Raw genomic sequence first — 14166 nt, forward strand, 5'->3', positions numbered from 1 at the left:
TAATGTTAACATTTTCATGATTGTAAATTTTAAAAATGTAACAATTTCATTTTATAGTGAAAATATCATCATCGTATTAAATATATTCGATATATGCTTATTTTGTTTTTATATCTTAATTATTAATATTTTTAAAATAATTTAAACAAATATAAAATGTAAATTCTAATATAAATTTGAGTTAAAAGTAGAAGACAGAAAAGATTTAATTTTTACAGTGTACAACATATTTTGACAGAAATACATAAATATTTTTTATATAAATATTAATTGAATAAAAAGAATTATTATGTCTTATTGTAGTTAATTGCACAAAATTAATACAAAAATTATTATAGAAATGACTAAATAATTAACAAAAATATTAAAACGATTAAGTAGAAAAAAAATCTGCTTCCCTTAGATATTGCGAGTTATTATCAATTATTTTTCTCAATGTAGCGAAAAGTTGTCGGTGATATATGAAGGTTTTATTTTGTTTGATTTAATAAATATTTAAGCTGAGATTTTTAAAAGATTTTTTTAAAAAATTATTAACTATTTTTATTATGTTTTGATTTGCAATCCAGGACGTCTCACAATTTACGGATGCTTCTGTCTGCGGCGGCTGAGTTAAGTTTCGTTCTAAAATATTACAAAAATAAGAAAAAAATGATTAGCTTATATTTACAAGTAAAACTTTTTAAAGAGTTAATATAAAAAATAAAATTGTGTTTATATTAAAAAGAATAAACAACTCGAATACAAAGCAAATAACTAAAAGCTGTGGCAAACAAACAAATACAAATTGTGTTACGTTTTTACAAATGTAGTAAGAAAATACTCTTAAATGACTCCCTAAAGGACTCTTAACACTCTTAATTAACTTCTTAAAGATTCTTAATTAATTCCTTAAAGACACTTAATGCAATCTTAATGGGCTTCATAAAGACAATATATTAATTTCTAATAATTCTTTCAAAAGTTTCAATAAACTCTCCAAAGGAGTTTAATGATTCGTTTAAAGAGTCACAATGGATTTTCACATCTACTTGAACTGTTTGTAGACTCCTAATGGACTTGCTAATGGAAGATTCCGTAAAGATTTTTAATGGACTCTTCGAAAATCCTTAACGGACTCTTTAAAGACCCTCAATGAACTCCTTAAAGACTGTTAATTGACTCTTTAAAAACTCTTAATGGAATATTTAAAGACTCTCAATGTACTCCCTAAAGACTCTTACTGTACTCCTTAAAGACTCTTAATGGACTCTTTAAAGGCTCCTTAAGTACTCCTTAAAGACTCTTGGTGTACTCCTTAAAGACTCTTAATGGACTCTTTAAAGGCTCTTAATGTACTCCTTAAAGACTCTTAGTGTACTTCTTAAAGACTCTTAATGTACTGCTTAAAGACTGTAATTGGACTCTGAATACTTTTTAATAGACTTTGTCTTAAGTACATTTGTTGTAAATCAGCGTCAAAATATCTTCAATTTTGTATCAGCTAAAAATGTGAATCTGGTTTAGAATCTGGATGAGTAGTGAAGTTTTTTGCCAAATTTTTAATCAGTCTTTAAAAAAAAAACTAATTTAAATAAAATTAATTTAATACAAGTTTGTAAACAGAAAGATTAACCCATTTCGTTTGTCCGTATTATCCATTTATCAGAAAAAGAATCCAACACCTACATTCGTTTCAAATAGAATCACACGAGTTTTGAATATTAGAACCCATCAATATCGTAGCGTTTAATAATAACCATAGTCTAAGTACTATTTAGAAAGATGACTCTACAGAGGTCGCTCTCTTATATCGCGATGTGTCGTTACACCTCATTATATTGCTTAAAACATACCAATAACTAATTCGGGAAATCTTATTTCATTTTCAGTATATATTTAATCTAATTGACACGGTATTTTGGGTAACTGTTGAATGTGGGACCAAATTCATATATTGGTTTAGAGAGAATATCCTTTCCTCAACACCACAAACTTGAGGTACCTGTTAAATGTCAAGCTAGGTCTATTAATGAAACACGTTTCTTTGATATAGTGAAATGTAGTATCTGGAGTGAGAACATTTTTTTCTCAGCACCACAAACTTGAACAAACATGATGCCGCAAGCAAGCTAATATGTCCATTGTTATATTTAGATCCTTGGTATTAAGATTTCATTCCTACCAGTTAGCTTTTTGATTGATATCAAGAAAAAGAATCTCTGTTTCAATGAGCTTATGGTCTAAAGAAAGATTATTTATATATATCCTATGTAAATAATACCTTTAGGAATAGTGTTGAGACTAGACTGAAATCCTTAAACTTGGTTGCAGTTTTTTATTAATCATAATTTACTAAGGAAGTACTATGGAATTGGTTAGTTTTATTTCATTTCCGATCTATTACAGAACCTCTATATTAGTTAGTGTCTCTTTGTACTGCTTTTATTTTGAAAGAAAAAAAACATTTGCAGTCGATATAAAATACATATAATGTTCTCTTTTTATATTTAATTATTTTAAACAAGCTTTATTATTAGCTAAAAAAATGCATCCAAACATTTTATTAAATATTATTTATATCATATTAAATTAAGTGGGCGTGTCTCCCAAATTAGTTTTCTAAAACTATTTTTACTATTCGCGATTACATGCTTTGCAGAACAAAATGAAATAAGCACTTCAAACGAAATTTCGGTTTATACCATTCAATATCAAAATACTGCATTTCCAAATAATAATGTATTTATAAAATTTATTTCCTTTTAAATATTTATTTATTTTTTTCTAAAAATTATTTGTTCTAATAGGCTTTCATCGCAACAGAAACAAATTTGTAGCATGCGAGACAATAATAAATGCCTGCTCACTATAGCATGAAATCGCATAGCATAATTTTAGGGCTAAATTTTGTTCAATTTTTTCTAAAAATTATAATTACTTAATTTATTTTATGATATTTTTGTTAAAAAATATATAAATTTTGTATTTATTAATTAATGTATTATTAGTAAAATGTAAATATGACCTCACATTTTATAATAATAAAATAATGGAAATGCAGTTTCAATGATTGACCATTAAAAACGTCAAAAATCTTAAATTTTAGTGATTTTAATTGTTTCTAAATTATTTTTTTAATAATTTTTAACAAAGCTTGCATAACAAGAAATTCTTTTTATTTTTAAAATTAACATGCAACACGCTTACCCGATTTTTACTGTAACTTTTACAATTTATATTTCACATTTGTTTTCTGTTGTATTTTAGTTGTGATTTTGTAAGGCAAATTTTTAACAGTGTATTAACATGGTTTATTTTATATTATGATTTTTAAATTTATGGAATTTATTATTTATAATTTATTTATTATTTTTTTATTGCTTTACACGGATTAATATTTAATCCATCAATATAATTTATTTTAGTAATTGATTATTTATTATTTTTATATAAATATTTTCTAAATTATTAAAAAATTATTAATTTTAATTGTATATAATAATAATTATATTATATTATAAATAATTAAAAAATTATATTATAAATTCATAAATTAATTAAATTTCAATATTTTTTATTGCTTGTTAAAATAACACATATTTGATTTTTAAATTTAATTAAATAATTAAATAAATTAAATTAAAATTAATTCATTTAAGAAATTTATTTCAAAACAATTAACTAAATATATTAACGCAATTATATATCAGAATAGTTAAAAGTAACTTAATTGTTTATACAAAATTAATTTTTGATATCAAATTTTTATAAATTTAATAACGTGAAATCAGTTATTATATTTTTAAATTAATATTTAAAATGTATTACATATAAATTATATACAATGCAAATTAAATGTTTTAATTATAAAATTTGCATAAATTAAAAAAAATTTATTAGTATATGTTTTACTAATTATATACATATATTAATGAATGTCATATTAATTATTTTTATTAATATATATATTATATTAATTATATGTATTAATATATGTATTACATTAATTATATATATAAATATATATATTATATTAATTATGTATATTAATGTATCATATACATGTTAATATATATAAATATATAAAATATATAAATAAAAAATTTTCAACTAATGCAAATATTTTTTAAATCAAAATAATACAACTTCAATTTAATTATTATTTAATAACAATTTAAAAAAAAATAAATTCAATTATTATTTAAAAATTTTATTAAATTAATTAATTTAATTTTTAAAATTTTAGTTAACTGAAAAATTTTTTTTTTAAAATTTATTAAATAAACCGTTTTAATCGATTTAATGACAATTAAATAATTGAAGTGAATTTCTAAAACGATAAATAAAATGTCTACCTATATGCATGTTATTCATTTATTTATCGAATATAAAAAAAAATAAATTTAAAAATATGTGAATAACTTTTAATTTTATTTAATTAATAAATTTAATTTCATTTCATTTAATTAATAAATTTAATTTAATTTTATAATAATTAATTAATTTAACCTTTTAATAAAATATGCATTTAAGAAATAAATCAAGTTTCATATCATTAATGTGTTATTAACATAATTTAATTAATTTAGAATTTTATTAAACTTTAATTATATTATTAAAAAAATAATATTAAGTTATTTTTTTAATAAATTAATGAATATTAAATTAATGTTATTTTTTTAATTTTAGCAATAATTATATTAAATAACAAATATTGAATGTAGGATATAAGTCAATTTAAATTATCTAAAAATTTTTTTTTTAATTATTTACTTATTCAAGTGCTTTTGTAATTATTAAATTAAATTAATTTATGATTATTTAATAATTTTCTATAAATTTAAATTAATTTATTTATTTAATTATTAATTTATTATTTCAATTTATTTTATAATTATTAAATTTAATTAATTTATAAAGATTCGATAATTTTACATAAATTTAAATTAAAATTTTTTTTATAGATTATTAATTCAATTTGTTTTATAATTATTAAATTTAATTAATTTATTAAATTTAATAATTTTGCTTTATTTTTATTTTAGTTATTTATTAAATTTAATTATAAAAAATTAATGTTTTTAATTTTATTTATTTATAATTATTCATATTATATAATTTTTTTACTTACGATTTACGTATTTATAATATTTAATTTAACTAATTATTATTATAAATTTAATTTAATTATATTATTAATTAGAATAATTTAGGTAATTATTATAAATTTATGAATTATATTCTGTTACACATTATTCAATAATTAATTTTATTTTTCTTTGCATAATTAAAATTTCATTGATAATCAAAAAATAAAAACAAAATTACAAAATTGTTTTATATTGTTTTTAGTAACATCTTTACACTGGAAAAAATTTAGTAATTTAGTAGTTTAGTAGTTAAATTTGATTTATTCAAAATTCGTCATCCTAAAATTGTCGTTTCGTATAAAAACGAAGTTAATCATTGTTTTTGCAATGAACGTAAGAGTAAAAGAGAAAATTATATTATTTCAAAGAGAAGAAAAGAAAGAATATAAGAGAATTTATATTAGCATAATTTATCATATGTGATATTTATAAATATATAAAATTATGAAATTTCACAGGCTTTTTGTTAATATTTATTTAGTATTAAAAAAATACAAAGCTAGTATCTCGAAATTTTTAAAATATTAACCAGTTTTTAATTTATTTAATATTCTTTTAAGAAAATAGGACTATAATGGCAAAAAAGTCATATATAGGCAATCAGCAAATATTTTTTTGAATAATTGCATTCAAATCTATAGTTACATATATACATATATGTATATATTAAGCAAAAGCAAAAATTTCAAATTTAAATTATTTATAAATTTTTTGCAATTAATAAGCCAAGCCAGGATATTCAATATTAAAAAAATTCAAGCTTAAAGGATTTAGAAAAAGCCTTATAAATCAAAATTAATTTTAAAACAATTTTGTAATTTTTTTTACGATCAATAAAAAAATGCTGACGATAAAAAATTAAATAAATTAATTTTAAAAATTGCATAAATTAATTATTGAAATTAAGCTTTATTACTTTATTAATTAGCAACTGATTTTGTGATTTTATTTTTATAGAAAATTAAATAATTATTTATTTACTTAAAAGGGATAGTTTTATAAAATATTTAAATAAGAATTGCATATATTTTATACGTTATTTACTATATATATATATAAATATTATTATTATATTAAAATGATTGATTTATTAAATCTTGTTCTGTGAGTACCGGAAATGAAGTCCTTTTGTATATTGAATATAAAGAAAAATTGTAAAAGAAATTGGGTTTAGGTGTGTTGTAGGTTTGTGAAATAATTGAAAAAAGAAAAATATTATAAAATATAAATTAGTATATACAAAATTATTATATATAATTATTAATAAATATAGATATATATTGATGTATAAATATATATACATTTTTATACATACATATGTGAACAAGGTGTTTTCTTATTTAGTTAATGCTATAAATGCTGGAGATGATTCGTTGGTCCACGAAATTGAATATTTGAACATTATATAGGACCCGCATTATTGTTTTTCATATTTTTTATATAATTTTCAGGACTGTTATTTAAAAGAATAACAGCTACATTTTAGGAGTACCAACTTTCCATTTATCTATAACTGCTATTTTGAATTTGTTCTCTTGCAAAAATAAGTTTGAAGTCCTGATGTATGAAACAGTTAGAGACATACTATGGAACTTTGACTATATTTCTTAATGTTTTTAATTGGTAGTTTGGTTGTACAATATTTCTAAATTGAAGATATATTATTGTCCCAACATATTACAGTTAAAAGGACTGCGACCAGTGCTGCACTAAGGCTTCCTTATCTAGGTAATCTTAAAGAGGGCAATCTGACAGGACACGCAAAGATTCTAGATGAAATCTGGAATTCTCCGTGCCTTAAGGTCTTCGACAAGATGAATAGAAAATTAGCTTTCTCCAGGGAATTCGAAGTGGTCATTAGTGACCGATCAACTTGGAGAAATAATAAAATCAACTTAAAGCAGGGCTCTCAATTATGGTGTACTGATGGGTCCAAAATGGATAATGGCAGTGCAGGAGCAGGAGTTATGGGACCAAACTTCCGTAAAGCAATCGCAATGGGAAAAACATCTTCCATTTTTCAGGCAGAGGTCCATGTCTTAGAGCTTTGTGCAAGAGAATGCATACGTAGGGGCACCCGAGGTACCAACATATGCATTCTATCAGACAGTCAAGCAGCTCTAAAATCTTTAGCAAAATCCTTATTCCAATTAAAGCTGGTTTGGGAATGCTTTCAACTTCTCAACACCCTAGCATCGAGGAACTATGTTACTCTTATGTGGGTACCGGGACACGAGGGGCATGAGGGCAATGAAATAGCAGACATATTAGCAAAGAAGGGTGCATGTACTCCTTTCATTGGGCCAGAGCCCTTCTGCGGGGTAACAAATAGCTTCACAAACAACTTATTATGTGAACGGGAGAAACAGCATCTACTTAAACACTGGAGAGCCCAAACAGGCATGCGACAGTCAAAAAGATTAATTGATCCTGAACACATCAAAGTTGATGCTATCATCAACCTTAGCAGAAATGATATCAAAATCTACACTGAACTTCTTACAGGACACTGTAGACTTAATTACCACATGAAGATTATAGGTGCGGTAGAAAGTGATTCCTGTCGACTCTGTCATGAGGAGAAGGAAACATCAGAACATGTTCTATGCAACTGCCCAGCGGTGGCAAGACGTAGACTCGATTAGTAGCGGGATCCTGGTCCCAAATCAAATAGGTAAAATTAAGCCCACTGCAATTATAAGATTTATAAATAGTCTAAAATTGTCCTAGTTGGGCCTATAGGCGCACAATAGATCTTTTAGGTCGGGGTGCACAAATAGCCTATTTTAAATAATAATAATAATTGTCCCAACATTATATGTGTTATCCAGACTGTTTATTTTCAGTATTAATCGAATAAAAATAGTACCAGAAAAAAATTAATTTGAAAAAAAAAATTAATTTGAGAAAAAATTTTACTGGAATAGATATGTAGACATTCAAAAGTCTATTAAATATACTTTAATTTATTGATCAATGGATTATTGTGATTAAGGGATATAAAAATGTGGATATAAAAATTATGTGGTGCTCCTTTTTTTAAGAAAATTTATCTCACAAAATATATAATCGTGTTATCTCATAAAGATAGAAAAGGCTTTTCTAACGATCATGCATCGTTTCTTTTTTGTAATCGGCCTCAGAAATGATCTATATTGTTTTACGAACATTATTTTTTATCAATATTCAAACGTTTTAATAAATTTTATAACGAGAATCTCAACCCTTTCCCCATCATAAACGATTTCTTTTATTTTTAAAACCAATAAATCATCTTGTGCAAATATACTATATAGTTAAGAAATACCCTCCATGCATATATATCCATATTAAGATAAATATTATTATTAGTTAAATATTTGTGAATTAACTTACAATTCCATGGAGAGCACTGTAGGATTTGGACATGATTGCGGCGCACGAATGTGACATTGCTTGTGACAAATCAGATGACAGTCACGACATTCGTAACCCTGTTTTCCAGGACGTCGAGGTATAGATTTCATGCAAATTGAACATTGTAAGCCACTTCTATAATTAGAAAAAATTCTAAATGTTAATATCTCTCTCTCTCACACAGTCTCTTCTCTCTGCAGAGATAATAAAAGATTTATTAAATACTTACCCACTCAAATGCTTGGCAATAAATGTGTGATCGTTATATATGTGCAGTTTTGTACCCTTACGACGCCATCTTGGACGCTGTGCTATTGCGAGGGGAACTATAAAATGCCTGTAAGGTATAAAAAACCATTTAATATATATAATGTTTTATTTTAATATATAAATTTTTTCTTTAAAATGCTTTCTAGACATATAGCTGCCATATAGCTCTAAAGTGAATTACGTCTAAAGTATATTTCTGTTTATAGACATATACTATAGGTATATAAGTCTATAGTCTTTAGGCCATATATCTAAAGTGAATTTCAAGTCCGCACATTTTTCGCCATACGGCAATGAATCTTGTCTTGCTACATATACCTACATATATATCGAAATGGTACTTTCGAACCAATAAACCCACCCTGATATATGTGCACTTAAAAATACTTGACTCACCGTTTAATACCATTTTCGATGGTTTCCAGCACCAAAGTTGATGCTTCATGTACATAAGTTTTATTGCTGGCCGATGAAAACCCTGAGATTGCTGAGGATTCTGAAAGTGAAGATCGTCTTGAGTGATCAAGTGTAGATGCACCCATGCGGGGTCCTATTTATGTTGTTTAACAATTATATATTGTTTTTGTTTTTTTGTTTTTTTTTTTGGTATTTCAACAAAAGGTGCAGTTTGAAAATATTATATATAAAAAATCAAACCGTTCACCAAAGGAAGTTCAAATTAAAAATTTCGTATATCCAAAGTATTTAGGATTATCGGTAAAAAATCCATTTTTCCAATATTAATAAAAACCCAATAAAGTTGTAAATAAATATGAAATAAAAAAAAATAAATATATAATTAATAAAAATTATTTTAGAAATAAATTTGAAGTATTTTAATAGACATAAAATTAGTAGTGCAAAATAAATACAAAATTTTTTAAAAGTTTTGTGTACATAACATTGTGTGTAATTATGTTTTGTTAGTGTAATTATTGTGTAGTTGTGTAATTGTGTGATACATACATATTAATATAGTTACATATAGACGACATTAATTATATATAATACATCATTATATTATGTAGATTACGTTGAAGTAGTTGTTCAACATTTTTTTGATAGACAGCGCGCATATCAAGGAACAAAAAAAAGAGACAGAGAGAGATAGAAAGATAGTACAATAAGTTAATGTGTCAAGGGAGGGGATGATCATGATTAGGTTATAAATAATATAAGAAAAGCATTATAAAGCAATTGAACACTGTTAAAATAGACTGCAGTAATATAGCGCTTCAAGCAGTGGGTCTAAAAATTAATATATACACATAAATTTGGGTAGGTAGAAACATCTATCTATAATGACACATATAGCATAATGAGTAAATTAATGTTATGAACAGTTCAAAGTAATATATGAAGAAATATAAATCATATTATGGAATTTTTATAATTTTGTGGTTCAACACATATATCATTAAAAATGTAATGTCGTCAATGAGTTTGTGGATCACTCAACTCTGTTCAGTTAGGAACTATTAGCAATATAAAACATCAGCCATTATAGCACTAAAAACGATTTTTAAGCATTATCTCTAGCTTACAATGCAAAATTGTGTCCAACATAAATGCAGAAAAACATTTGGAGAATAGAAGAATCGATCAAAAAGGATTTCAAACGTATGGATTTCAGTAAAAAAAATTCTATTACTTCTGGACCTTTGCTGCTATAATTTGCATACCAAACTAGGTTTGATACAATAAAATATAGTAAACGTAATGCTTCTTCCTTGTAACACTATTAACGCAATATATATAATTGCGTCGTTTACTGAGCACATTAATGCCATAGATATATGAAAAATGAAAACACTATCAAAGTCTATCAACACTATAGTCTCCGATAAAAAATCCTTATATCGAACCACTGTTGGATGAAATCTAATTATGCTCCGATAGATTATGCTAGGTGTCATTATACGTTCTGTCTGGAATTTTGCACATGAAAGAATCCTAAAACTTACTTAAATAAATATTACACCAATGATAATAAAGTCGATGTGAAAATATGACGAAACTGATATCGTCTTGGTAAGGCTTTCTCATAAAGAACCAGAACATCTGTGAGAAATAATATGACTTTTGGACGTATCGCAAAACTCAAAGATATAAATTAATTTGTATACTTATGAAAGACCTTTAAATAATATTCAACTTATTATTATAACAAGATTATTAGGTTCTACCGGCAATCCTAAGAATCCGCTTAGGACTATTGATCATCTTAGTGAGAGTCGTCGATCTTGCAGTTATTGTAATATTATATATACATATGTTTATGTTTACGATTAAGAATATTCTATATACATATACACTATTCCACACTATCTGTTTATTCTATATATACTATGTATATATATCTGAATCTGTCTATTAATATATTTAGGTGTTCTATCTTTTAAATAAAATACCCCGTTTCCAAGCTCCATTAGGTTTTTTGATACTACTCTTACTGCAGTGCTATAAACACCATAGAAACCAAAACCTTCTTAAGCTAAATATCTCATCAATGATTTTATATATGATACCCATACCGAATATTGGTTAAAATATCTACATTAAAATATCTAAAATGCACTACTTACGTACGGAAACTTACACTAAATGCGCATGAAGTATTGGTAATTATTTATTCATAAGCAAAGCAAAGTGCATTACTCTTAATGTAATGAGTTATATATGCAGCAAGTAATTAAATGCAAAAAAAGTTATAAAAGTGAAGGATAAGTCTGTGCAGGGATTTTGTATGTATGCATGTATGTATGTGTGTGTAAGGTAATTACCAAGTGAATTGCTTTTTGAAATTACAGCACGATCAACAGATAATGAACGTGATGAACTACCGTTAAGTGTTCCCGTTGGGGTAGTACCGTTATTAATATTTTGTGGCGACAAAGCGCCATGATCAGCTGATAGGGGACGTGTCTTGGATCGACTTAAACGTTTTTTTAGGGTTCCAAAGAAATTACGTTTTTTACTGCGTCCACGATCATCCACCAATGAATCCAAATTATTTGTCATCATATGTGCACCATTTCTAGGTAAACTATTTGTAGTATTACTGTTGTAACCTCTGCCATTATTATATTGTGCCGATGTACCATTATAACCAATTTGTCCAGTACCACCAGTAAACTGATAATCATTGTGATTTCCATTGGGTGAAGAAGCAGCATTGGGACGTCCGAAAGGCTACAAAGAAAAATCTAATTAGTTGCGCTGTAACAACATATGTAGGAAATTATCAAAATTTTATAAAGCTTTTGCAGGGCAATAACTAGTCTATATATAATCAGATATAAAAATGAGATTTATATATATTTATATATATATTTATATATAAATAAGATTTTCTATATTTGTACATTGCTTATATGCTACGTAACTATACGACCAATTTTTATAAATATTATTATTATTATTATATTGAGGCTAGTTGAGTCAGTGCACCTGAGCACTTTTACTCTCTATTAACTGCGAGGTTTCTTCAAAACCTTTCTTTGCACCTTGTCTAGATTATTGTTTATCACTTTATCAGACTAAGCAATAATCAATAAAAATAAAACCTCAGATCTGCATACCTCCCCGAGGAGCCTGTAACCATTCATATTCATTGAATATGAAAAATTTTTATAGCTATATTATTGGATGAATGAAAATGGTTATAGACTATGTTAAGCACTTGATTACTTCAAGTCAAATTAGTGAGAATTATGGAGTATGGAAAGAGATAAGAGAGAAAGGGCATTTCTTGGGTGCAGAAGGAAGCGAATGGTGAGCGGATGGTACTCAAGATTAAACTAGATCAAGGTAAAAAATTCTAACCATTTCAGTGATAATAATGTAGATAAGAAAAAAATCAATAGACTACTGGCTCACAATGGAGCTGCTAAATGTTCCTAACTAAAAAGTGGACAATTCATGCTTCGAATAAAAATCAAAATTAAATTTATATTCGTTGAACCAAATTTAAAATAGGAAGACATTTTGAACAGTCGTGAATCACAACAACAAAATTTTATTATTTTTTAATTAATTGAGTGTTTAGCCAACTATACAGCAGTTTGAAGTATTGCCGATATTAGTGGGTCTTTTAGAAAATATTTGTTGCATTGAATTATTTGTAAATAATTTTTTGAGACTATAAATACCAAGGGTTGAACTCGCGTCTTGCCAAATTTAATAAATCAGACTTCGTCTTAATAATCTAAGTGACCCAAAGCCAACTTATATGTTCTTTTATATGTTTACTTGTATTTTAAATCGTTACCTGTATAACAAGGACTAAAATTAATATAGTTCATATCTTTCTGATAACTTTAGGGACATAACAATAAGCAATAGATGTCCAACTGACTAATGGAAGTGTAGATATTTGTTCAAACCTATTAACCTAATTAATTATAAACATTGCATTGAGTATTCTAGGTAGAATTAATGGTTGTGAAATCCAAAATTAATTCTAACTCTATAAAACATATTATTGATTGATTATATACAATATATTAAAATTTATTTACTATTATTTTTATAAAAATTATATAATTTTATAATTATTTATAAAAAATAAATTAAATAAAAAACATACTTTTACAGATTTAAATCTTTTGTTAAACAGAATATAAAAAATAATAGACTCTGGTTCAAATGTTATCTATATATTTTTTATTATCTATATATATTATTAATAAATACTATTACAAAAGCTTTATAAAATTTTTTTAGCAATAATAATAATTTTAGTTCAGTAACGAATTTTAAATTTCGAATAACTCAAACAAACGAACTATGCAATGAACAATGCCTGGTACTTACCTCATCAATAGAAGTCTCGGCCGGTGCATTACCATTACCTGAAGAGTCATTTAGGAAAACATCATTTGTCGGATAGGAATCAGTAGGACTAGCGGTAGCATCAGTAGCATCTGTTGTCTCCGAAGTATCTTTCAATAATTGTTCTATTTCTGCTGTAGTATTAGCGGTTGGTAAGGATTCACTTGTTTCATTATAGGAGCTCTCAAAGGCTTTCGATACTGCTGAATTAAGTTCGTCAGGAGATTCTCTGACTTGGATTTGTCCTTCTTTATTCATTTCAACCTGATGTTTTCGTATATAATTTGCAGCATTTAAAAAGTTAATAAAGCATTAAGGTTAGATAAAAAATTCTCTTCTCAAAATATAACAATTAATTTTTAGTTTTTACTGGATTTAGTGGTTAGTCGAGGCTAAATTTATGAACGCCGAAAGCAACTCAAAATTACAAAAAATATATTTTTTATATATTTTAAAATTTTTATTTTAACAAAATTAACTCAAGACGAAATATTATTAAAAATAAATGAAATGTCTAAATTGTTAAAGAAAAATA

At 25.3% G+C, this 14166-nt stretch overlaps 1 protein-coding gene across 14 annotated transcripts in view; it reads right to left on the reverse strand.

The window, feature by feature from the left end:
- Window positions 1–203: 203 nt before the first annotated feature.
- LOC119677475 overlaps window positions 204–14166 on the reverse strand; it is a 61942-nt gene continuing 47979 nt past the window's right edge. For 6 of the 14 annotated variants that reach the window (XM_038088830.1, XM_038088831.1, XM_038088829.1 and 3 more), the window contains 6 exons: window positions 13614–13895; window positions 11582–11990; window positions 9195–9348; window positions 8758–8865; window positions 8508–8663; window positions 6172–6257 (listed from right to left, as the gene is read on the reverse strand). In XM_038088830.1, coding sequence (XP_037944758.1) covers window positions 6206–6257; window positions 8508–8663; window positions 8758–8865; window positions 9195–9348; window positions 11582–11990; window positions 13614–13895 — 1161 coding nt within the window. In that variant the 3' untranslated portion in view covers window positions 6172–6205. Of the gene's footprint in view, window positions 625–6171; window positions 6258–8507; window positions 8664–8757; window positions 8866–9194; window positions 9349–11581; window positions 11991–13613; window positions 13896–14166 lie in introns of those variants that run through there. The other 8 variants (XM_038088837.1, XM_038088838.1, XM_038088825.1 and 5 more) reach the window with 6 other exon arrangements.

This window comes from Teleopsis dalmanni, chromosome 2 (genome assembly GCF_002237135.1).
Source record: "Teleopsis dalmanni isolate 2A chromosome 2, ASM223713v2, whole genome shotgun sequence".
Lineage (NCBI taxonomy): Eukaryota > Metazoa > Arthropoda > Insecta > Diptera > Diopsidae > Teleopsis > Teleopsis dalmanni.